The sequence below is a fragment of the Haliaeetus albicilla genome, chromosome 12 (genome assembly GCF_947461875.1).
Source record: "Haliaeetus albicilla chromosome 12, bHalAlb1.1, whole genome shotgun sequence".
NCBI classification, from domain to species: domain Eukaryota; kingdom Metazoa; phylum Chordata; class Aves; order Accipitriformes; family Accipitridae; genus Haliaeetus; species Haliaeetus albicilla.
The window spans coordinates 11,067,919-11,094,255 of record NC_091494.1 but is presented as its reverse complement, the minus strand read 5'-3'; the positions used below and the strand labels follow the sequence as shown (position 1 = coordinate 11,094,255).

Here is a 26,337-nt window from a genome sequence, read left to right as displayed (position 1 = left end):
CACTTACTGAGGTAGGCAAAATGCACATTTTTGTTAAGTATTGAAACTATAATTTATATTCCTCCCCTGATATAAACCTTCATTGCACTATCAAACAGAACCATATCTCCATATTTCATTGGTTCGTTCATCTCTGAGATTTGTTATTATGGTGGGGTTTATTTAGGAAAAAAATAAAAATCTGTAGAGGTCAAAAATACATGAACAAATTGGTGACAAGGCTTATGCCTTGTCAGGTTATTTTATATTTTGATGTACTGTTAACAGTTCATTCTTTTTAAATGCAAATCTGTTAAGGGTAAATTTAAATATCAAGGCAAGCAATTCTGGTAGCATGGCAACAACATGCTATGCTGCATAGTAAGAATCTGGAACCGAGGCAAGTCTGCTTCTTTCCCATACTGGATCAGTTTATAAGAGTAGAAATATTTGTGTTCTTTGTGTAACTGCCTTTATGGCTATTCTGACATTAGTAGTTGTACTGGTCTTTGAAACTCAAAACAGCACAGCAACCCTGTGAAACTTGGTAGCAGTCAGGATGGCCATCCTTAACAGACTGAAAAAAAAAAAGGGAATATGCTTAGTAACAGTGTTTATACAAGATTTCATTCCCAGGAGAGAGATTTGGTGTGGATTTGAGTATAGCAGCTCTGAAGCAATCTTGGTTCTGAACGAGAAACAAGCAATCCCATCTCCATGCACTCTCCCCCAAGTGTTGAAAAGGCATCTCTCTTGGCTTTTAGAGTATGAGGTTTGAGGCCTATTTTAAGATTTGACTAAACCAAAGGGGTGCACTTGCCCTTGCACTGAAATGATATTTTTGTGGTAGCTGGAATCAGTGATTCTAGAGAGTAATGTCAATTGCTTGATGTCATTTCACTCTTGGTGACAGGGGAGGGAAAAAAAAATTAAAATCCTATGTCATTCCAGAACAGAATCTGGTCTATGCAACTCATTCGCTTCAGTTGTTCCAGTTGCTGCAGTAACCAGGCACTCAGGAATATATTACCATTTTGCTGGAGCAGGAAAAGGCAAAGTTAACTAGCACTTCTAAGACTCCCTAGAAAGACAGGCTAACCAGTCAAGTACAGCAGATGATCTTCTGATTTTGAAGGGCACAGTGGGTGACAGAAAGTCCACCCAAGTACCTTTGTTTCTGTCTAGTGCATGAAGGCAGCTAATACGTGGTTCTTTCTCTTACACAAAGATCAGTTATTTCACTGAACCTGAACACTGAAAGCCAAACACAGCCAGCCTTTCTGGGAGGTTCTTACAATACTGTTTAGATAGGTGCTGCCCTTGTGGAACTTGGGCTTCTCACCCTATGTTATAGCTTGTATAAAGGGGAAAAAATGCTGTTTAGAAATACTTGTCTAAATGTTTTTGGAATAATTGAGCACCAAAAAAAGACAGACATAGAGCCTGATTTTTTTGTTCCTTAGTAGTTGTTTATCCGGGTTTAATTCAGACAACACACTGATGACTTCATAGTCTTGTGTTTCATACAATTTGCAGCAGGTATCACCTTGATTTTGGAACTGCAGCTAATGTTTCATCCAGACTCCCTACTTCTATCTAAACATTCACTCTTTTGGAGCCTACACTTTAAAGATTCCTGTCAATTCTCTTCCTCCTCAGAGAATTCTCATATACAGACACACCACTATCACCACCACCAATACAGATGTCTTGTTTCCCCTCCTTCCTTTTTCCCTCCTTCCTTCCTCCCATGTTCTCTTGCTTTCTGATAGGCTAATTTTATTTCTCTAACTAGTTTAGAACTCCTAAAGTAAGTCAGCACTTACAGGTCTACAACTCTCTCCCTTATGTAGAAGATGAGCTTTCTCCAAGTTTTATTACCATAACCCCTTCAAAAGTGCCTGCCCTGTCACAAATGCTTTGAGTTGGTTCCACCTGGCTTTTGATGCACTTTGTTTCTTCCTTAGTACGAAATGCTGTAATAACTTAATCTTCCCTGTGATTGAGGATTTCTGGGTGCTACAGTGTCACTTTGCATGAGACCAGTGGTCTTTTGTATGGCAGGATGCCTAAGGAGTCCCTTCCAGGGGCCCTTAAGAGATCTGTCCATGTGATTCTCCCAAAGATAGGCACGGTATGTTTGTGGGGAATTGAGGTGACATTGTCACTGCTGTCTGTTGCTAGTTTGTAGTGCAACTAATGTTTACATCAACTGTTACAACCCCAAGACACGCAAGATCTTCTACATTTATTCCTACGCTTCCTTCTTCAGCAGCTTATCCAGAGGAGCAGACCACACAGTGATCCCAGGGGATCATTCTGATGTCAGTCCTAAAACCTCAGCTGAATGAAGCTCTTTCTGTGGACTCAGGCTCTTAACACAGTGAGATGGAATGATGAAAGTCTATACATAAGAATATGAATTCTCCATCTCTGTTTATCTGCTAAAATATGAATTTTCTGTTCAATTTTTACTGGAATTACTATCTCACTAAATCCCCCAGAGAACCCTGCAGAGTCATACTAAGATAATCACTTGGCTGTCACTCACAACAAATCCCAAGCGGAACAACTGGAAAGCAGAGATGACTCTTCTACAGTCACTGCAAGAAAAATACCTTACTGGAGAAAATGGAAAGGAACCCAAAAAGCCCTATGTTCCTGTGTTAGACATCACTTGGCATTCTGCACGCCAGTGGTCAAGCACCCAGATCTGCACACCTACCAGAACAGTGTCGCCACTAGTGGTTAGTGTTACAAAACTATTATGTTGGGTTGTGAGCTGTTTGTTTGTTGGGTTTTTTTTAAGATGTTGCATACTCATGACGGTAAGAAGTAAATTGTCTGCTATGACCACATTACTAAATCTTAGCTAAATCTAACCACTGTACTGAGATGAAAGAATTTCACTAAATTCTTCAAGGATTAGATCCTGTGAACCCTTCACACACAAAGACAGATGACATATAAAAGAAAAACTTGCAAGGTCAGGCCTCTCTCTTGTAGACACTTTTAGGAATAAAACCAGCAGATTTCACTCTTTGAAAATGATCGGGGTTATGGTACAATTGACTTGGGGAGAGGAACTTCTCCAAAGGTTGTAGTTGACAAGGGCGTCTGTGAGGGGGATGTCTCAGAAAGTAAAAGGAAAGACAGAAGTCTGGAAATAATGCTAGCTGGTGACATGCTCACAAATATTCCTAACTTCAATGTACAAAATGAAATTCAAAAACTACTTCATTCAATTAATAGAATGGAAATATCCAACCTGCCTTCTAAGTAATAAAACAATAACGAGTTTTTCCTGTGTGGCTGAATCTTCATTACTAAGTCTGTAACCAGAAGGGCCATTTTCTGAAGGAAACTTCATTTTAATAGTTCAAAACAGAAAACTATCCCAAGATACTTCTCTGTGCAGCTCCCACTGGTAGTCCAGGTGGGTATCAGTGGATATCTGCATTGCAGAAGTACTGCTATTTGAAAACCCTTATCTAGACTCCAAGTCTCACACTGGTTATAATTGACATATTTGACCATTCCAAGACTTTTTGTATACCTTTTTGCCAACTTTCCTTTCCTCTTCATTTCTATTTCAAAAGAAAATGATCCTTCATGCACAAGTATACTTCAGAGTATGCATCTCCAGCAGTATTTCATGCAACCTTCTTGTCATCCCTACCTACATGGCTTCTAGTTCTCCCTCTTTTGCTTAGGTGGAAGTACCTATTAATCACAGAGTTTTCCATACGAGTCTCTGCTCAGCTCTAACTTACTCCTCTTGAAGTGCAAGTCAACTTCCTCTGCTGCAGCAGGTGAACGAAGACAGTAAGTACTGCAATAAAAAAGGAATGTCATGTACTCAAATGACAATGCATTCACCTACCAGCATCAGAAACAAACAGTTCATTCCATATGTGTTTTTACCAGTTGTATAAGACCTTTCTTCTGGAAAATAGTATCATTAGACAAGATAAGACTTAAGTTCAGACAAAAATGAGAATTGGAATGAAAGCCCTCTTCTCATAGATGCCATAATAAAGCCTAAGTGCTGCATGTTCTGCTCCTGCAGGCAGCACAAGCCTAAAACATCAAACACTTCAAGAAACACATGGTGCTTTCTTGAGCTGCTTTTCACACAGTTCTCAAGGGAAAATGGGTCCTCAGGAAAAAAAAGAAAAAAATCTTACATTTTAATGCTCTCTTCAGTAGACTAAAAGCATTTGCAAGTATCCAAAGTACTTATAATGAACATTTGACTCAGCAATTGCATGTTTTGTGGAGTGTCTAAAAACTAGTGAATTCTGATTCTGCTTTCAGCTCTTCCTCTTAACTTGTGAAGTGCATGTGACTGCATCAGCCCTTTATTGTCTCCAGCTATAAGAACCACCATTATGTCTCTTGCACTAATGTTGCAAGGCTTTAATTGCCTCACAGGAATGCCAAAAGATACTACGTAGAAAGGTTCTTGCTTTTAAGAAGTATGTTCTTCATTTTGTTTATATCTACATTAAAATAAAAATATTTCAAGCAAATATCTCTTCCTTAGAAGGCCTATAGTAAGGTATTAGTTTGTACTAATAGTAATGCATTATTACATGGGTAATAGAGGACAATGTGTCATACTGATATTATACTCCATCTTTGCTGAGAATCATGGATTAGCCCTAGAATGGGAGCTCTAGTTCATTCTAATAAAATTCTGCCTTCCGGAAACATGTCTGCTTCTTGCATCACGTATGGATAGGCACAAACATACAACTGTTCATAGGATCATAGAACAATTGAGGTTGGAAAGAATGTTGGAGGTCTCTTGTCCAACCTCTTGTCCTGTTCAAACCAGGGTCATCAGTGAGGCCTGACCAGGTTGCTCAGGGTGTTTTAAAAACCTCCAAGGATGGAGGCGGCAACTTCTCTGGGCTACCTGTTCCCATGTATGATTGTCTTTGTGGGGCAAAAGATTTTGTTTATATCCAGTCTGAACCTCTCATTTCAACACATGCCTATTGTCTCTCATTCTCTGTCACACACCGCTGTGATGAGTCTGGCTCCACTTCCCTAAGACCTCCTTATAAGTACTGGAAGGTTGCTGTTAGGTCCCCCCAAAGCCTCCCCTTCTGCAGGCTGAGCAAGCCCCCCTCCCTCACCCTCTCCTCGCAGAGCCTGACCTCCAGCCCCAACCACTTTGGTGGTCTCTGCAGAACTCCAGTTCATTAGTATCTTCCTTGTAAAAGGGGGGACCAAAACCAGACACAGTATTATAGATGCAGTCTACTGAATGATGAGTAGAGGGGGATAATTACTTCCCTTGATCTACTGGCTGCATTCTTGTTCATACAGACCAGGATACTCCTGGCTATCTTTGTTGCCAGGGTACGTGGCTGGTTCACACGCAGCTTGCTGTTCACCAGGACCTCTGGGCCTTCTTGGCAGGGTTGCTCCCCAGCCTCCATTGTTGCAATGGCTTAAAGCATGAAAGCATTGCCTTGTTTCTTTAAACACAGGTTACAAGGGAAATGGATATAAAAAGTCTGCAAAAGCACCTAAAACCTGATGCATTCAAAGGCTACAACCAAGATTTTGTTCTGGACAAAACCAGGATCTTCTGTATTTCTTTCTGCGAGCTGGCAGCCTGGAACAGATCACTTCTTGCTAGATTTCTCTACCTTCAGCAGAGGAATATTAACTGGAAGAGGTTTAAACCCTGGTTATTTTCACAAATTATTTCCTAGCAAATGTTCTTATCAGAACAGCTGGAGAGATGGTAAAATTATGTTTCCTGAAGTGGCTTCTCACGTTCACAGCCTTAAGCAAAGGTCACTTTTTAAAGATGTAGCTCCTATTTAAATTCATGTCCAGTCTCTAACCTGAACTGGCATTAACCAAGTAACTGCACAAAAAAATGCTTTTCGAGATTCTTCCTTAGAATCATAAGACTTAGACCAAAAGAGCTGAGCAGCTATGGCCTTTTCAAGAACACTTTTCCTTTACGATCAGTGGATTAAGGGGAAGCAGTAATGCAGCTGCTGATTACAGGCAACGCTGCATTTTTAAAAATAGCTTTAGATATTTCCAAGTCCAGATAAGGGCTAAACTATCAGAGACTTTAGGTTCAGGAAGCCTGACAATCAAGGTTTACAAGGGCAAGCCTGCAGCCTGAAATCCTATGAGCCCAAAGTGGAGTAAGGACAGTGGCTTCCCCTTTAGTAGTTTAGTACTCATAGAACAACATATGGAAAGAAAAGCTCTTTCATGCTTGTCTGTCCCATATGGAGGAGAATCTGGACTACACAGTGATAAATTGCCATCTTATGCTTTAACATAAACTTCAGTCTTATGCTTTTCAACATACAGATAACCAGCACATGCTGTATTTTTACTTACGTGGCAATAAAGAATTACACTAAAATTCCTCCCTTTTGAAATTACCTAACGTGGAAATACTATTGCTTACATGCAACCACATAAAACTACAATAGCAGTTGTTTCTGGTTTTCAGTTCTGCTGGTTAAGTAATGAGGGATTCTTGGGTAACAGGTATAATACATTAAATACCTCTTCTGCAAATGGATTTCCCAGAACCTCCTGTGAAATTATAGGGTGCCCTTGACCAGGTAATGCAACTGAAACACTACTTGCATTTTTTACCCAACCTGCTCACAGTAATTTAAGACTTCTTTTAAACATCACTGCAATGCATGTTCTTTCTGTACTATGAACATTGTATGATCTCTTGTCTTTATTTAAATTTCTTTCCTTTTATGCCCTCACTAGCATGCAACAACCATCAAAACGACACTGGGGATGCAAAGTATGTAAATCTGAAGGCGCAGACTGCTAGTTGAGGCAAAATAAGCCAGTCTGCCTTTCCAAGATGCAGCTCCAAACGCAGCATTCCCCTTCTCCCCCCCCACCCCCATCCCTTTTGTTATGGCAATACAAAAACCTCCCACATATTAAAAAAACGGGGAAAACAGACCATGCTATAACGTCTCATGCTGTTTATCCCAATAAAAAAATCAAGTATTCTCAACTGAGCGGCTTTTTCCCTCCAGACCCCATGATGAAGGGGACGGGGAAAGAGGGGATCAAAAGCTCTGATCCATTTGCTGCACTGGCGGCATGAAATCAGAAAGAAATACAAACTCTTAGCGGTGCTGCATTACACGAGGGCTCCTCTCGCATTTCTTTCGACTCTATTACGGCAAACGGACTCTCAAGCCTCCCGCCCTCCCACAAAACCCAGACATTACGCCTGTGTTGCACTGTCGGTCCCCGCATTACCGAAAGCAGACGTTAAGGCACACAGCTGAGGTGAGGCGGTGGGGATGGCGGGCTGAGCCGGAGAGCTCGCAGCCGTCCCGAGAGGCAGCCGATCGCGAGCCGGCAGCGCGAGGCACCCGCTGTCCCCAACGGCAGCCCGGCTCTGGGGAGACGCTGCCCGCTCTCCAGCGGCTGACAGGAGGCGGTGGCGGCGCGGCTCCTCCGCCGCCACCGCCGCCTGCCCGCCCGCCCGCCCGCCACGGCAGGCAGAAAGAGCGGCTCCGCGCCAGCGGGGACATGCGGGCGTGCGGCAGCCCCCCGTGCCGGAGCCCCCCGCCGCCGCGCCGCCGACCGCGACCACACCGGCGGCGACGCCATGCCGCAGGGGCTCCCCTTCACCCCGGCTCCCCGTCCCCCTGCGGGTAGCTCGGCTGCCTGGGCATGAGGATGGGGCGGGGAGCCCCCAGCCCCGATTTCCAGGGGAGCAACGTCCGCGCGGGGCGGGGGCGGCCGCGGCGCCCCCTCAGCGCCCGCCCGGCCCCGCAGGCTCCCTGCTCCCCTGAGGGGACCCGCAGGGATGCTGCCGCCACACCCCCGGCGGAGCCGCCGGTCCCCCGCCCTGCGCCCCCGCTCCTTACCCCTGCTGGCAGCGGCGGGGCCGGTCCCCACCCCGCGCCGCGGCGGGGACACGGGGGCAGCTGCAGCCGCTCTTTTGTGTGCCTGCCTCAGCGCCACACACCGAGACGGCTGGTGGGCCCGGGAAGCTGCGTGCTACAATACCGCCGGCCGCCCGGGAACCTGCATGGCACATAGCCCGGCCGCCGCGGCGCCTCGGGGCGGGCCGGCGGGGCGCGGCGGAGCGGCCCGGAGTCCCCCCGCCTCTCCTCCGCATCGCCTCAGCCCGCCCGCCCCGGCCCGCTGCCCCAACCGCTCGGTTGTCCCCGGCCCTCCCTGCCAGCCTTCGTGCCCCGGAGCGCGGGCGTCACTGTCCACTCACAAGGTCCTGGTCGGCCTGCTCCCAGCGACATTGGAAGAGGCAACGGCAGAACTCCCCGAGCCGCCTCACAGAGGGCCCATAAGGTGACGCCGTGTTTGTACGCCCCTGAGTTTCTCACAAAACGGCACAAAAAGTGGGTGGCTTGGTGAGGCGGACTAACCCGTCAAATATGCTCTTCCACACATACTGAAGGCTGGAGGCCCAGCTCTGCGCCAGCTTCACATGTGCCCACGGAGGAGCTTGCCCAGACCTGCACGCTGAGGAGAGCCGGTCACAGGGCACGTCACTCCTGCACCCCAGCCTGCCAGATGAAGCAACCCTTCAGCCCAGCTATCCTTCAGGACCCCCTCAAGCAGCAGCGGTAGGCAGGTATGTTTGCTGGAGGCCTCCAGTCCTGCTGTGATGCATGGCAAGGCCCCCCTGCACCAGCAGTCTGTACACCTAGGGACCCTGCTTCAGTGGCCATAGCATATGTTGTTTTCTGTGTCCTCCATACCGTTCTTCTGTGAAGCGCGTTCCTGAACGCTAGCTTGTAATCCTGCTAGTTAATGACCTCAGGTTTCCCTGTTGCTCGAAGTGCTCCTGTGCGACAAAAATCAAACACCAAAAGTTTGAACATTTACAGCAGGGCACAGCACTGGACTTAGTTACATTCCATCATATGGCCAGATTTATGAGATCAAATCATGATTTCTATGCCCTTGTGCAGCTAATACATAGATCCCCCCATAAAGATTAAAAATGGAAGATGTGATGTGTAATATTTAAAAGCTCACTGAAGTGCGTTTCGCCAAGAATGTTTCTTACAGTGAACGATGAACTTAGTTGGTTCCTCAGGCCTTTTATTAGAAACTACTAGATCTTTCTACTCCAGCTAGTTGATTGTCGTGGTTTAACCCCAGCTGGCAACTAAGCACCATGCAGCTGCTCACTCATTCGCCTCCAACCCTGTGGGTGGGGTAGAGAATCAAAAACAAGTAAAACTCATGGGTTGAGATAAAGACAGTTTAATAGAACAGAAAGGAAGAAAATAATAATAATAACAATAATACAATAATAATCATACAATAATAATAAAAGAACTGGAATATACAAAACAAGTGATGAACTCGCCAACTGATGCCTAGTTAGTTCTCCTTCTCCAGCAGTGATCTGCACCCTGCCGGCAAACTCCTGCCAGTTTATATACTGGGCATGATGTCATATGGTATGGAATATTCCTTTGGCCACTTTGGGTCAGCTGTCCTGGCTGTGTTCCCTCCCAACTTCTTGTGCCCCTCCAGCTTTCTTGCTGGCTGGGCATGAGAAGCTGAAAAATCCTTGACTTAGTATAAACACTACTTAGCACCAACTAAAAACATGAGTGTGTTATCAACATTCTTCTCATACTAAATCCAAAACATAACACTATACCAGCTACTAGAAAGAAAATTAACTCTATCCCAGCTGAAACCAAGACAGTGATGGTGATTACTTTGTATATAAAGGAACATATGTGAGATCAAATGCTCTTTGGCCAATTATGACTGGACTTGCTCATAACTGTGCAAATTTGAGACTTGTAGCTGTTCTTGAGTGTAAAAAGTAATCTTACTCATGATAGCAAAAGTGAAAAGCTGTCATAATGTAATTATATTGCATTCCAATCAGCTAGATATCAATGTTCCCTGTAACAGCTGTGTGTCCAACTTCATGTCCTTTTGTTTGCACTGCGGTAGCTATACCAGTTGCTTAGCACCCAGTCAAATTCCATGTACATGGAAAGGCCCTTCATGGAAACACCTTTTTTTTTTTTTTTATTCTTGGGTTTTGGTTTTTTTAGTTGTTAAGATTTCTGGTAAGATTCACTAACAACAGAGTAGCCATTTGCTACTAACAGGCTATTTTCTATCATGGTTTTCTATGGTGACTTTTCTCATCTATCCCTTTCTATATCCTAATTACTTGACTGATTTTGGTTCTCTTTTAAAGATAATGAGAACTTAAACATTACATAAACTGTAACGCATGTATGTTTTACACAGAACTACAGGAAGTTATATATAATCTGTAGATGGGGCTTTTAAACCTTTGGCAAATCGTGTTTTAATTAACATTATTAATTCTCAGAATTGTTAACTTGATGAAGTAGCCTCATTGTACATAAGGAAGTTTTCACTTTCTCAATCAATATACCAAAAGCAGTATTCCCAGCTTGATAGGGCAAGTATGTGTTTTCTTTTTGAAGTTACTGCAGCTGCAAGTGTTGTACTACAAATGACCTCTGAAAGACTGCAAGGGTCCCAAAGGGAGTGGGTTATATTTTTTAACTTCCTAAATTTAAGTTCCTAACAAACATTCTCCCTCCACCTCATTTTGGAGACAGTGACTCAAACAGATGGTTATTATAGAAAATTACATACCAAAATGGGAGGTAAAAACAAGGTACATCATATCAGTCCAATAATGCACGTCTTTCTTATTTTTAAGTTTCTGGAAATAATGTTTTCCATACAAGCCAGCCTCAGATGCGGAAGTAGGATATTCCCCCTATTTAATGCAAAATGTGCATCGTCACGTATGCCTTCAGCATATCCACAGTGACTAGTTACTTCAGAACTTTTTTTTTTTTTTATATCATGGTTTAATCCTATCTTTATTACTGAAAAAATGCAATGTTAAAAATAAGTAAAAATCTTCATTAAAGATCTATTTTATAGAAGATTTTAGTACCTATTTGCTATTTTTATGTTAACAAAGCATAGCAGTTAAAAGGTCACTTTAGATTACACCTTGAAAAGTCATGAAGTGCTTCAAAATATATCATTACTTTAAAATGTTTAAGAGACAACTCTTCCTCATTTGTGAATCTATGCTATAGACTTTGTAGTTAACAATGCTGTTTAACAATATGCAAGACAGTGCAAATGAACATGAAACTAGATAGACGACATCATGTTATAGATATTTAAGGATTATACCATCCCGGGAGGCAAACCTTCACAATAAGATAAATTTACATTTCCTAAAATGTTCAAACTGCTTTGAAAATGCTTTTCAAAGGTGACAGATTTTGCATTCCTAAGAAGGTGAGGTCTTCCATTTTAAAATGTCAGCATTGGGCCAACTAATTTATACATTGTTGTTAGTTTCCATTTCCATATTAATCTTACATCATTTGATGTTCCAAGTTTAAACTGTCGGTTACCTTTCTGTGTCTAGTGCCACACAGCACCCTTAGGAGAAGCACCAGGGCTACCATTTTGGGGATTTCTTCTCTTTCACAGTCTAATAATTTGGCCAACATAAATGCTTTGGTAAAAGAATTGAGTATTTATTGAAACAATTAAGTCTAACTTCTTCTCTTAATTAAGGGTTCTTGAGTCCAACAAGCCCAAGTCAGATCACTACAGGAGGAATTTCTTCTAAGGAAAGAATCAAATGAAGTGGCAAGGAAATCATTCAGAGCACCTACTGTAAGTACCTCAATTAGATATTGTAAACATCTCCATGTTTCCTGGTCTTTCTACAAGACTTCCTTGGTCACACCAACTTCCATTCATCTATGTTAGCAATAAAGTCCAAATCCAAGGACTGTCCATAATGATAGACAGCAATGCTTCTCTAGTCTCAGCATTAAATGCACAAGTATTATCCACCCAGGAAGTGGTCTGCAGAAGCAAATGCCATCTTCAGTTCCTCTTGTAATTCATCCACAGCTTTCTAAATTTTCAGGCTGTGTTAACTGTATTAAGGCACTGTAGCTGTGGCATCATGATAGAGTACATTCTTCCAAAACTTGTGATAAATTGGGTAAATATGGTAATAAGGAAAACAATTGAATTCAGAATGAAATTGTGTTGTTGTTTTTTTTTTAATTCAGATGAATTAATTGCAGTAGTGATGTGACCAGAGTTTTGCAGATTTGCAAAACAGTAAGGTTAGCTTTTAAAAGGCATGTAGTTAGTTCTTTTCTCAGCTTTTTGAGTTTGCTTCTAGGTTTGTCTCATCATACAGAATAGGATTCATTCTGCAGACTGTTCTCCTCCTCCCACCTAGGATAGACTTCAGGGTTGCATAGAGGAAGTCAAAAAAGATATTTCACATCATTTAATTATGAGCCCTTTAGCTGCCTGAGTAATGTTGATGGAGTCCAGAAAAATGTGTCTTGTCTGCCTTAGGCAGCATAAAATGGGAACATGCTTGAGCTCAGAGGCGAAAAAAGGCACATGGAGAGACTGGAATGGGGAACTTGCACTCAACAAATGACCCAAGCATGAGAAAATTTACTGGCAAAATATAAACACTTTGTCTTCTGAAAAGCTGGACATTACCAGAAAAGAAAGTTACCCTGTACCTTTTGAAACCCACCCCCCCCACACACACCCCAAAAAAACCCAAACCAAATACCCATTGTCAAAGCCTAATTCCCTTCCGAGCTAATCAGGCTCCAGTTATTTGAATCACTTTTTCTTTCCAGGAGTTGTATACTGGTGTAATGGGTATATTGTTAAGTGTCCCTCCACTGGAAGAAACAAATCACAGTTCTCTATTGCGCCAGTTTCCATCCCTGACTTTCTACTGTTTTTCTTGATGTTATTCACCTTTTACAATCATGGCAGTGACAAAGGGTAGGGCCCATATATCTGACACCCCCCCACCCCTGCCAACCCCTTAGAAAGTCAGAACAAAGAATGACTTGTGAAGGCTGCCTTGTTTAAGGTGAAGGACTAGAAGTTTATTACAAGTATAGGGGCTGATCCTGCACCCACTGAAGGCTATGGGAGTTAGGCTTATGAACAGGAAACTTCTCCCAGTGTGTCTTAGCTGTCTTCAGATTCTTCAGCTGTCCAGCTCTCTTGGCTATTCCTTCCAAGTCTAGAGCTCCAGAGGTGGAAATTATCATATCTTGTAGTGCATACCCAGACAAGTAAGGGGGTCTGATCCCACCAAATGGTAAGAGTTTATAATAAGCATGCCCTGCTTTGGGGTATTGACTACTTTTGCAGACCTAAACTCTCTTTTTTGGGGGGTTTGTTTTTTTGTTAATATCTTGATTTCCAACTTGGTAGGAGTCAGATTAAATGTATAAACTGTGAGTGAGATAGGAGCATGACTTAGTTATGATGAACAAAATACATCAGCTGACATAGTGCTAGGCAACCCCACTGCAGTCAGTCAGGAAAATTGCTGGCTACTAGCTAAAAGCATTACAAGTCTCTTTCTGCTAATAAGATGGGGAGTACAATGACGCAAGTGGAGTAAGTATTGTTTACTTGAAATCTCCACTCCCTAGTACTATCAAGCAACTACTCTGAGTATATTGATAGATGTCATACACAAAATTCCATGTCTTTCAGACAGGACAAAGAAATGGAGTATGAACCTAGGGAGGACTGCCCTGTTTTCTGTTGCACCAAACTAAGGGTATTAGGTTCAAAGACTTCTGTTCAATTATCTTGACAGGTAACCAGCAAGTCTTCTAGTCTTGGCATTCCTATCCTAGTTTTGCAGAAAAGATGCCTCACGGTCTTTGAAAGAACAGAAAGACAAAAGCAGCTTTGCTAATGGAATGTCTCCTAGAATGGCAGAATCATATTTCAGGAATATCAGATCATCCTGCTTTTCCATCATGAGCCTTAGGATTTCTAAATTCAAACAATTTAGAATTTAGATCACAAACTACCATCTAAATAGCCATTTAATGAAACTCAAGAACCCTGCAGAAGCCTGTATTTTTCTTAAAATATGACAGAAGGAGTATTTGTTTTGAGGACAAAACTATCTAATTAAAAAAAAAATGCATGGCTTTGCAGAGTTTTTTTCAGAAGTAAAATTCATGAGGAAGCATCAATGTCTTTAAAGCCCTGTTTAAATCTCAGGTCAACATTATAGTTGTATTTTGTTGTAGCAAACATGACACAGAACACAAATAATTCCATTTCCATTAAGTAAAAATTCTCCTAGACTAAAATGAACTTACTTCATATCAAGCTGAAACTATTCACTGTATATGCAGAGATGTAGGAAAACATAAAATTTAGATTGTCATTTAGCTAGGAAAAAATATGACTTTTAAGGATGAAGAAAACCAGGGAAACAGCAATTTCTACAGCTGACATGTCAAAACAAACCTATAAAAGAAAGTATCAGGACAAACACTGCTTGCTTAACGTAAACCAGTAAAGCGAAGTCTGTCCATGAATAAGTCAACAAACTGTGACTGCAGTCTATCAGAAATGTAAGTATGCTGGCATGCTCTCTAATATTAAAGACAGTGAACATAATCAAGACTTATGCGGCTTGCGTTTTCCACTGATTTTATAAGTGCTTTTGCATAGGAAAACCATATTTATAAAGTAAGTAAAAAGCTTAATCACTATTTGTTCAGGTGTCTCCCAGATATCTTCCTATGGATAAAGCTTGAAAACCAAATATTCAATACCTGAAAAAAACTAAAATGTAACAAGTACATTACAGCCTGAAATATATTTCAGGCAAATAATTTTTCAGGTACTTTTCTCACATTGCCTGCATATCCACAGAGTTCATAAAACAACTAAATGATGATTTATGCATGGTAACTTCCTTGGCAGTAATTGTCATGCCAAGGAAAACTTATTTACTGATTGCAGACACCCATACAGTAACATAAGTATTTTTTTATTGCATGAACCAATCAATCAGTGTGAAGCACAGATGGTGAATGGTGAAAACAGAAAATACAATGTTCGTTTTTCCTTTATTTCTAAAGGGAATATCTAAGCTATATTGTTGTCACTGAGAAGTGGGTCTCTGCTCCGAAATGTAGAGCAAAATAACGTGGGTTGACCTAGAAACTGTACAGTTTCTGTGGTTACAGAGCTAAAATCATGCTGCAAACATGAGGCAACAGAACATAAATTACTATGTTACCTATGTAACTTGGCTCATGTATTTGTCGTTAGAATCACAGAGAATTCAAGAAATGTCAACATACTAATTCTGAGAATCAGATCAACAACAACAAAAAAGAAAGTTACCCTAAATCTGTAGCACTATTTCAGTACTCAAAAGCTGTATTTAATCCACAGGAACTACAGTGAACTTGTAAAGGCTGAATACCACATCAATATTCCCTGCACCAGCTAAGTAACTTCATAACTAATCTATTGTTTTATTTATGAATATTACAGCTCAAGCTTGCTCAAGTTCCACAAGGACTCCATGACAATCTTTAGGGTGAAGAAAAATCACAGGTTTGCCATGTGCACCTATTTTTGGCTCTTCACTCAATATTCGTATCTTTTTTTTCTTCAGTTCTGTCATAGCCGCTTTTATGTCATCAACCTTATAAAAGAAAAATACAGTTCACACAAATGAACATATTACATTGTATTATGAAGATTCTACATTTAGGAAAAATAATGTAATTTTTTACTAAAATATTATTTCTAAATTCTAATATAATTCTGAAAATCAATTAAATTATGAGTTTTAAAACATCTAGTCTTAAAAATAAAAATCCTACAGAAGTTTGCATTTGTTATTTGAAGATTTTATTAAATATTATTTAAATAGATTGTGCTATATTTAAGAAATTAAACAAAAATCACTCATACACAAAGCCCATTGATTTTTTGATGTTGTTACTTTATTAGGACTCCATAAATAATCTAAACCCTGCATTACTATTACTAAGAAGAACATATTGCTTTCAAACTATCAATAACTAAAGAAGAATGCTTCCCTGTCTAATTGATGACAGAACACTGAGTCATTAGATGCTGGTAAAAAGGGGGGCAATGGGCAGAAGGTCAAAGGAAAGTCCCCTTTAGATTTATACATCCTCCTTGTCAGTAGGTTAAGCTTCATAAAATTTACTAAGAAAAACCTTGGAATTATCAGAAACATACCCAGAATATGACCTGGTTTTCCTATTGAACTTAATTTAATAATAGCCTTTAACATAATATTTCAGTACAGTTTCCTGCAGAAATATGTAGTTAACAAAAACATGTCTACGCTGTATAATGTGATCTTAAGTCTGATGTCATGTCATCAGATGAAATTTGAATTTTCCCAAACCTTAAATGCATTAATTCTTTGAAATAATAAAATTAGCACTCAGGTTAGCAAATCCAAGAGTCAATAATCAATAAAGACCTAGAATTAAAATAATAGCATTGCTATTTTTGAAGCCTGAGGTGACTGGACATAACTTGGTGAATAAACTTGCATGATGGCATTGTAGGGAAGAAGGAAATACCTAGCTTTTATTCAGAGAAATAGACATCAGTTAATCCCTACTCATTTGCAGCAGTTTTGTTCATAAAAATTCTGAACTCACTGCAGTTCTTCCTACACACAACTACCAGTCTGCTAAAAGAAAAAAAAAAAGAAATGACTGTCAAGTTTTATCTAAAATAAAACAGCACGTGTAATGTGTGCCATAGCCCCCTCCAGGTTGTTTCCCCAAGCAGAAAAGCCACTGCAGCTGCTGCCCCTGTCCTGCAGAGATGGCCAGAAGAGGAACTGTGTCTGGGCTCAGCTGGAGTGAATTACTGCACCCCAAGGAAGCAGTGAGTGTAAATAGTGGAAAGCCTGTGGGTGCATCAGTGTTAGGAGAGTATCAGGCTCAGATTTCTCTCTTATTCTACCAAGTGTCCAGCATGCTTTTCATTGCAGGTATTAAATGCAATTATAGCTGGTCAGAAATAATTTAATTTCTTCTTAAAATGTTTCTTTTGTCTGAAACAAATTTCCCCATCAAAACATCCGTCTAAAATTTTCCTTTGAATAGGAAGACAGAAGGAAGAAATGAAAAGCATTTTGATAAACTTGTGAGGCTTCCCCTCCAGTATGGAAAGATTTTTTACAATTGAGCTTTTTGTAATAAAATTGTTCATAGAAAGATATTTCTACAAAATATTTTTTCAATTTCAAATGAACAATCAATTGACACTGAAGTTCTTTTATACTTTTTCTGAAAACTATTTTTGCTCAACTTCAGAAGATGACATATCTTTGAAATTGTTAGATTTTCCATTCTGTGGAGAATAGAAAATTGGAGGAGGGAGGTTAATATCTTTTTGATTGACTATGGTAGTGACCAAATCTGTTTTCAGTCCCACTTAAACAGCAGGTCAACAATGGATTGCTTTTTTCTCCATGTAAATTAGTCTATAATCTTCCATTGGTTTTTACGTGGAGACAAACATGAGGGACTTTAGGGCAATTTTTTTTTTTTTTTTTTTTTTTTTGTAGAGACTCTATTAGTGAATTACAAGACTTCATTTAAGAAAATCTGGCTGCCAGTAGCACTAGCTAACCCGATTAAAGGAAATTAACAGCTAGATTATGACTCCTGGCTCGCTTGACCTACTGTATAGAGTTATAAATTTTTAACACAACACTTCTACATTGTCCAACATGGTATAATTAGCATATCCTGTTCTTCTAAATTTTCATAATTAACAGTATGAGTTCCCTTGACAGCCATCTTTGATTTATCTGCAACAAGATCATCTCTCATACAAAATGGAGATCTACATAGAAAAATTTCAGCTGGTAACAAATATTTCTTGAAATGTCTTAAAAGGGATTACATATAATTGAAACTCTTGGGAGCTTTGAGCTCTTTGCTGAGAAATGCCTACAACTTCTTTGTCTTCTACCTATAAGTAAGTACCACTGGTCTTTTACAGAGGGCTGGAGGTCTTTTTTGGTCTTATTGCAAATCACTTCTTTCTTCTACACCCCCCATTTCCTAAGTTCAGCTGAGGTCCTTCACATTTCTATAGCAGAACTGCCTAGCAATACAATTTAGGGTCAGTTTAAGCAGAATTAATTTTCTTATTCTTGAACATCTGCAAATAGACAAACTTAATGTAAGAAAAATTGCAATGCCTGTGTGTATGCAAAATTTCTCAATTCTCAATGAAAGCGTGCAACTGCAAGTACTGGTCTCTATGGATGTATTCTGAAAACAATTTTTACTCACATCAGTAATCCCATTACTTTTTATTATTACACTTTGCATGAAATAATAAAAGTTTGCAAGACTCAGATCTGTAAAATATTAAAAACATGTATCATGGGCAGCAGCATGAAAGTTTGCATCAAACAACTACACTAAAACATGAGTATGCTAAATAAGATAACTACTTTACCCAGCACCTTTACGTCTTGTGTACTTCCAGACCAATCTCTCTTTGATTGACAAGAAAGAACAGGACAGAAGAATCTCTGGAGACTTTACTGCTGTTTGTAAGTACAACTGACAATCTTTTTTGACTTCTGTATACAATTATCAACTAAATATCGAACAGGAAGAAACTTCTGAAAATCTAAACTGACTTAGCTTAAACTTACAACTCCATCTTTTTCCAGTCCAGATGTCCTTTCTAGGTCAGGAAGTTGATGCCTGTTAAACAGCCTTCACAGGCCCTTGGGCTTGTCCACCTTCCACACATACTTAACCCTCCCCTCCTCAATTTAATCTTCAGAGCATAAAAGAGAAAAAAATTATCATATAGCTCATGAAATTGAACTGTGATTTCCAAAACAGAAAAAAGGCATGTGTAAGACTTCTTATGCAATATAAATTCTCACAGATATGACAGCCTTATATATTTGTTCTTGACAAAAGTCAAACCTATGAAAAAATTATGCATACTTTAATATCACTATCTTACTACATGATATATTGTGTTAAAATACCTCAATGCAGATATGATGCATCCCTCCAGTCTTGTTTTTTTGCAGAAAGCTTGCAATGGGACTTTTCTCTCCTAAAGGATGCAGAAGTTCCAGCTTGGTATTACCCAGCTCCACAAAAACAACGTAGACACCATGTTCGGGAAGAGCAACAGTCTCGCTCACCTGTGCTCCTAACACATCTTTATACAAGGACTGAGCCTTCTCCAGATCAGGTACTGCAATTGCTACATGATTAAGTCGGCCCAGTTTCCACAAAGAGCTTGGAATGTTTTGAGAAAAGGAATTCGATGATGATAGAGTTCGTATTGCGGGAGCTGAAGTCTGCAATCTGGTAAGAAGCCCTGAAAAAAAGTGAATAGCACCGATACAATACTTTTGATAAAGTATCAATATCTGCTCTTTCCCCTTTTAATGAGCCCTATTTAACTCCTACGTCATAAGCACACCAGTGTGAAAAGCTGAAGGTACACTGAGACCAAGGAAAGAATTCTTCTGTAGTACTACCAGCTCAATGAAAATTTTTTTCAGAGACTATGTAATTGTTCAGAAGTATTAAAAAAAACCCCAAACACAAATTTGGTGTAAATGCTTACATATGCCTGTTAAAAAGAGGAATACATGGCCAAATGTAATGGTCAACTGTATAATGTACTGAAAAGTGACTTCTGAATTTTTCAGAGCTTCTTACAAAATAGAGAAAGAAATGAGGATATGCCTATACATCTAAAAGTTATAACAAAAGCCAGGAAAACCCAAACAAAACCTTGGACAGAACTGATACTGCAAGAACCAAAAGATAAAAGACTTGAACTCTCAGCTGTCAGAGCTAACTCCAGTAAGGCAAGAAATGTCGTGTTGCATCTGAGGCTTAAGGAATCCTAAAATCTCCTGAGTTTGATTTAATATTTTCCCTTTCTCCAATGATTAAGACATTTGCCCTTCTTACTTTTCACATGCCATACAGGTCTTCTACTTTGTTTCACCAATCTGTTTCAAGATGTTTAGAAATATTTCAGTTCTAAGTACTGTGAACAATATCATGTCCAACTGATCAATAATAATTTAGAAGATTATCTTTAAAAGGTCAGAATCATAATAGCTTTTTTAAACTAGTGCCACTGACTTCAGGGTGACTTACAAAAGAAAAAGCGTATGATTTGGCTCATCATAAATGAAAAGGTAATTACAAAAAAATACTGGATGACCATATGACACAAAGGTAAGGGCTAACATGTAGACAAAAGATGGAGAAGTCATGGAGAAACTCAGTATCATGAAAAGCTGATAAGATATTGACAGAACTTTTCACTGACTGCTCTGACAAGGCAGTACTGAACTTAGCAGTGTGTCGAATTGCAGTGTTGCTCACAAATAGTTCTAGGGTTGCTTGGGTTTTTTTTAAATCACTAAAAGAGATACAAAATGAGGATACTTACAAATGAATTACATTAAAAATTAATCTGTCAGAGTACTAGAATCTGGAGAGGTTGGGGCTAGGGGAGAAATTGGGATCATATCAGTTGTTTCTAGCACCAGAATTAGAATTAGATGAAAGGATATATTCATAACAGCCACATTTTGATTTCATGCCAGTTTGCTTTAGGCTACGTCAGAGTTCCCAATGCCTCAAGGCCAAGCTAGAGGCATCTCAGCATTCTGGAAGTCTTTGAGGCATTCTTAGCTTCAAATTCACAAATGTGCTATTTTGCTAAGAGATTGTGCCAAGGATGCACTGAGATTCTGGATGTTGTGCAATACACTGAGGATAGCCTGGTGCGCATTTTTTCAGACTCTTTATACTGTGTAAGGTTAGTAGTAGCTGTAATTAATCAGCTAGCTTCACTGTATGAAACTCTATGAAACATTTCACAGGAATTCAAGATTCTACAGCTATCAGTTAATTTTTCTTCACAAAGATAACTGATGCAGTCCTTAAATCTAAGCCTTTCTGAGCATTGTGCTGTGATGGCAGAAGTGTTTGTGTGTATTTGAGACTTAAAATTACAACATGCAATGTACATACTTCCAAAGACTTAGTATCACAAAAGTAAGTCTATTCAGAATCTTTTGATAATACTAAATCAACATCCTACATTAAGTATTTCCAGAAACTTGCCCAGTTCTGCAAGTAACTGCCCTGGAGTATTTCTTGCCAGCCTTTCACACAGTACATCCTGTCATCTGCTTCATCACAGCCAGAAGTTCTGGACAATTCTTTTTCACTTGTTACCTTTAGGCTATCATACTGGCATAGTAGAGCAACTCAGTATTTCCAAGTACTTTTCAACTTTTTACATGTTAAAAAAAATCCCCTAGCAACTTCTACACAGAAGAAAAATTCTTGTTTTTCAGATGTCTGTGCTGAAACTATTTTGTAGATAGACTTGCCATCTCAATGCAGCTGTATTGGGTGAACAAAGCAATTGCCTGAGTGAACAAAGCAATACTATGCAATGCTTATAATGTATAAAATAAGAAACATGCAGTATCTAGTTGGTGTAATTAGAGGCATGGATAATTAACTAGACTAGCGTTTGACCAGATCACCAGAGTAAATAATGTATTAAAAAATTAAAAAAAAACAAAACAACATGCCCGCGATACAGTCTTGTCTTTCCACCTAAGATTCTACCTAAATAGTTCTGTTTCTTTATCATTTGTTATGTTTCCTAAAGCCTTTTATTGTTTCATTCCTTCTTCCTAATATTAACAGACCACAGTTCAGTAGAAATACTACTAATGTAAATTCTTCAAGCAATCTTTACTGATGGGAAAGGCTAGGATTTTTCCCATTCTTTTTCACATCTCCCATCTATAATTCTTGCTGTACTTCACACAGGGCATATGACTACATGGTTATTATAATTTAAATTGTATTTTGTCTATTTTCAAGTAAACTGACAGAAAGTAGAGAGACAGACTTACTCCGATATTTCTGAAGCAATAGCAAAAAGAATAGAAAATGCTATTTCTGTTGGGTTCTGCCTAAGAAACGTTTGATTTTTGTAGTGTTTCCTGGAAAGATAACAGATTGAAGAAGTGAAGTATATTCCTAGGATTCTTGTAAAGTCAAGTTAAATGCCCACTCATATGACAGTATTATTTATGCATCTCTCAATTTCCTCCTCTCACTTAATAGATTGGGTGGTGGAACTCTATATCCAATTTTTCCTATGAGTATGCAGGGGCAGAGGACTCTTCAAGCAGGTTTGGGTTTTTTTTTCCTTTTACTTTATTCTATGAAGTCTTGTGAATTTATCCTAGCTCTAGTCATATGCATATAGAGCTTTAACTGAAACCCATAATTACCAGTATGAATTGACTGAGATTAAACAAAAAGCATTTCTGTTTTTCTTGCATTATATAGATTAGTAACTATGTAGATTAGTTACTTAAAATTCTGATCATCATCTTCTTCTAACCCAGTAATCAAAAGATGACCCTGCCGTGAAAAAGAAAGCTTTTCAGCAAACTTCAGATTGAAACCCCATCACTTCCATGTTTCAGGAAAGAAACACTTATGTTTATGCATATATCACAAAACTAGTCCTATTAACTGTTGTGGCTAAATTCTTCAATCATAAAAGCATTTCTCCACTGACTTACAGAATTACTCAAGTAATTCTTAACTTTCTCCAATGTTAAAAAAATTACTTTCTCTGCTGTATCTGTCCTGCTTGAAAAACTTGCATATGCTGACCAAACTCACCCCTGCAGTTGCATCTCCTGGGATGTACAGCATTTGCCTCTACTGTTTGGGTTTTTTTTAAGACCTCATTTTTTCAAACACTGACAACCAAATCTGAATTTTTCTAGATATTTAGTCCTTTAGAGAAGATTCAGCTGATGTTGCTTTCATATATGATTGCTGGCTTCCTAGCCTCAGTGATACTACAGAATGTATGTCACCTTCTTCAGCTTAATTTGAAGAATATTTTTAAATTGATCTATTTGGGTTTTATTCTATTAATGGTTGACGGATCTACTAGTATTATGCACATCAGAGTTTAAACATGTACAGTTGTACCAACGGAGGCTTAGATTCTGTAACAGAGCTGATTATGAAGCAGCAAGTGTGAAGTACCCCATAAAATGAGATCCTCATCCTTCAACTATTTATTCGTAGACTTGTTGCTCCTTATGTGGGGCAGTGTTCATTGACTTACATGGCTAAGTAATCAAACGCAAGCCAAATCCAACTGAATTCAGTCATGTTGTCTACGAGGAGGTTGTGCAACTGTGTGTCGCAGTAAGAAGAACCTCGTCACTGGTCACTGCTTTACTGTCAGCCATTTCAGGTTGAGAAAAATTCCCAGGCATGGAGAGGATGCTGTCACCATAAGGAGTTTGGCATAGAGGGGCTGTGCATTAGCCCTCTGGGCCAAATGGAGAAAGGCCATAGTCTGGCAGTTCTTAAATCCCAGCAATTTCACGGTGGCGTTAGCGTCTTGGAAACTTTGCCAGCCAACAAGGCTTAGGTCATCCATAGTGCTGCTCTGCTCTGTGCTGGAGGTGGCTTTTGGGAATCAGATGGGCTCCGTAGTTCCTAGAAACTAATCTCACTTTGCTGCAGCTCTGGTTTCCTCCATTAAACTGCAATTATACAAAGGTGTTTTCATTCCCAGAATCCCACTGATCGATCACGGACAGCACTGAGTCTCTCGTTCACTCTTCTGCAGTCTATGGCTACCAAGTAAAATAGTGTGGTTTAGGTACAGTGAATTTAACCTGCCCTTTCTTACTATTAAGACAGTGAACAGTCCAGATAATTACAACGAACGGGAAATGATTTTGCATTTGACTTCCAAGTTGTACCTTAAAAAGACAAGCTCCTCCTTGCGCCTGAAGTACTGTTTGGAGTTTGCAGTGTAAGTTTATTCTAAGCCAAATAATGTCAGTTGTTAATATACCCGTCACCCGGATCAGAAGGCCTTGTCTTTATTTATAAAAGCAGTTCCGTTTTGTTGTGGTCTGTAAGGCTCTCACGTAGAGCCCCGGGCCCGCTCCCGCACCCCGGGCGGGCAGAGGCGACGCGATGCCGCCCTGACGGCCCGCCCGGCCCCAGCACGAAGCGGGACTGCCCGCCGCCGCGGGGCAGGAGCTCCAGGCCGGAGCGGGCGCCGACACCCGCGGCCGCCCCGGGCCCGAGGCCTGAGGCCGCGCCGCCCCCCCACCGGCCCCGCCGCCCGCCCCGGCCCGCCCGGCCCCCACGTTACCGGCCGCCGCGCGCCGCAAGCAGGCCGCCATCTCGCCGCCCCGCCGCTCGCACCCAGCCCGCCCGCAGGCAGGCGGGGCCTGGTCGCGGGGGAGCGGCCGCCCTCCGCCGTCACCACGGCAGCGGCCGCCGCCGCCGGCCCCGGCCCCCTGGCGGGGCCGAGCCGTCCCCCGGCCGCCCGGGGCTGAAGGAGCGCCCGGGCCGGGAGCCCTTCGGCGCGGTGACAGCGCGGCGCGGGGCTGTGTTTGCGGGACCGGCGCCAGCGGAGCGTCTCGGTACGAGGCAGCGGCAATGGCTGTGTCACGCCGAGGGGCTGGTGACCCCTCGCTGGGGCGGGCGGGCGGGCGCAGCTGCCCGGTGCCTTTCCCAGAAGGACAGAGCTCCCCCGGGCAGGGGCGGGCGCTACGGCCGCTGGCACCGGGCCGGCCGCCTGGGAGCTGAAGGCTGCGGCTGACTGCGGGGAGGCGGCTGTGCGGCGCGCCTCAGCCGTGCCGGTGCATGCTGCTCGCCTCTGCGGGGGCAGCTCTGGGCACTGCATTTATCTGGAAAAAGCAAGTGCAAAAGGGGCCAGCTATAGCAAGGGACATCTGTAGAGAGAGAAAGTTTTCTGACTAAAGAATTGTGCCAATGAGACAATGAGCAGGCTGTCTTCTGGTGCTGCGTTCCTGTTGTGTCAGGGGCACGGGACATGGCAAGTTGCTGGGATACATCCTAAATATATAAACAGCTCGTGCCATTTCAAATCGGATACTAGCTGAATAATTAAAAGTGCAGGTCAAAATCAGTGGTCTAAATGGGTGTTTAGAAGTCCCAATATAGAGAATCATAGAATCATTGAGGTTGGAAAAGACCTTCAAGATCATCGAGTCCAACCATCATCCGTGCCCACTAAACCATGTCCTGAAGTGCCTTGTCTACGCTCTTTTGAATACTTCCAGGGATGGTGACTCAACCGCTTCCCTGGGCAGCCTATTCCAATGTCTGACGACCCTCTCTGTAAAGAAATTTTTCCTAATGTCCAACCTAAATCTCCCTTGCCGCAACTTGAGGCCGTTTCCTCTCGTCCTGTCACCAGCCACCTGACAGAAGAGACCAGCACCCACCTCACTACAGCCCTCCTTCAGGTAGCTGTAGAGAGTTATAAGGTGTCCCCTCAGCCTCCTTTTCTCCAGAAGGAGAAAAAAATATGACACTTTCAGCTTCCAACCCAGGTTGTAAAGCGTCAGATATGTTTATGATGTTCAGAGAGAGAAGGACAGGTGCAGGCCATACTCGTGCCTCTGCTGGCTGGGCCCTTCTCTACACAGTGGTTATTCGAGGGTGCAAAGTGACAGTGAGAGGACACACAGAAGTTGCCTAGCAGGGCTTTGTTTTCTGCGCACTGGAAAGACTTTTTTTTGATCGAAAGGAAACATGAAAGTGGCAGAGGAGCAGCAGAGGCAATAGCAAGAACAGAGTTGGAAGGTTGGTCACCGTTTTGGATCCAGGTGCTGAACGGCTGCGGAAGGCGGGGAACGGCAGCAGGCAGGGTGAATGCAGCCCGAGGGGGCAGCCCCTGCAAAGCGCATTTTGCAGCATGGAGGAGGAATGGATCGTCTCCCCCAGGTGCAGCAGCTTCTTCACCAGGGTCCATGGGTGTAGTGCTTATTTTGACTTTGTTTTATAAACTTTAAGGAAACTATGTGATGTAAAGCAACAAAACAGTTGACGAATACTGTGCAGCGCTAGCTAATGGCGTAGGCGCGTGAATGCGTGCCTAGTTAGCCGGGAGCTTGGAGACACCAGGTAACATTGGGCATTTTGCTCACAGGATCAGCTGGAAATGTGTGGTTCCAAAACAGCCCTTGTATCTAGGTCAGAGAGGCAAAACTGCGAAGTAAGATGACTGTAGCTTTACTATATTTAGAGCAGGTTTTTCAGCGCCGATGAACGTCCCCATCTAGAGCAATCCCACGCTCTTCCACGGGGCGGAAGCAGCCGCCATCAGCAGATGACTCTGCAATGCCCTGCTTCCGGCTCAGTGCGAGCGCGAGCAGGCCCACCTGAAGGCGAATAAGCGAGGCGGTTCGGTGACAAAAGCACGCGCTGGGAAGCAGAACTGCTTTTGGCTCGGGAGGCGGGCCGGGCCGGGCCGGCTCGGCTCGGCTCGGCTCGGCTGCCGCCGCGCTCCCGCCGCTCCGGGTGTAAAGCGGGGCGGGGCGGAACT

General features: G+C 41.7%; 2 protein-coding genes and 1 long non-coding RNA gene across 8 annotated transcripts in view; 1 reads left to right on the top strand and 2 right to left on the bottom strand.

Annotated features, from left to right (window-relative positions):
* Positions 1-8,256, bottom strand: part of APBA2 (amyloid beta precursor protein binding family A member 2) — a 112,151-nt gene extending 103,895 nt beyond the window's left edge. For 2 of the 5 annotated variants that reach the window (XM_069798046.1, XM_069798050.1), the window contains exon 1: positions 7,878-8,008. The gene's annotated coding sequence lies outside the window, so the exon portion shown is untranslated. Of the gene's footprint in view, positions 1-3,727; positions 3,812-7,877; positions 8,009-8,236 lie in introns of those variants that run through there. The other 3 variants (XM_069798047.1, XM_069798049.1, XM_069798051.1) reach the window with 3 other exon arrangements.
* Positions 8,096-18,499, top strand: LOC138688014 (uncharacterized). Its single transcript, XR_011327050.1, has 3 exons — positions 8,096-8,605; positions 11,590-11,691; positions 18,397-18,499. It is a non-coding gene; the product is annotated as an uncharacterized lncRNA (long non-coding RNA).
* On the bottom strand, positions 14,858-24,444 carry MCEE (methylmalonyl-CoA epimerase). Of its 2 annotated transcripts, none has more exons than XM_069798060.1 (3): positions 24,133-24,444; positions 18,917-19,257; positions 14,858-15,544 (listed from the first exon to the last, which is right to left on the bottom strand). In XM_069798060.1, the coding sequence occupies exons 1-3, from the start codon at positions 24,161-24,163 to the stop codon at positions 15,392-15,394; spliced, it is 525 nt and encodes a 174-aa protein (XP_069654161.1). In that variant the 5' UTR covers positions 24,164-24,444; the 3' UTR covers positions 14,858-15,391. The 2 variants fall into 2 exon arrangements, with proteins under 2 accessions (XP_069654161.1, XP_069654160.1); XM_069798059.1 differs by lacking the exon at positions 24,133-24,444 and adding an exon at positions 23,659-24,070.
* Between the last annotated feature and the right edge of the window lie 1,893 nt (positions 24,445-26,337).

Coding starts and splice junctions, on each gene's coding strand:
- MCEE (XM_069798059.1), bottom strand. CDS start 23,713: ATGCAAAATCATTTCCCGTTCGTTGTAATTATCTGGACTGTTCACTGT. Junction 19,258..23,658: donor GACTGTTCACTGTCTTAATA/GTAAGAAAGGGC, acceptor ACTTTTTTTCAG/GGCTTCTTACCAGATTGCAG. Junction 15,545..18,916: donor TGCATCATATCTGCATTGAG/GTATTTTAACAC, acceptor TTCTTTTATAAG/GTTGATGACATAAAAGCGGC.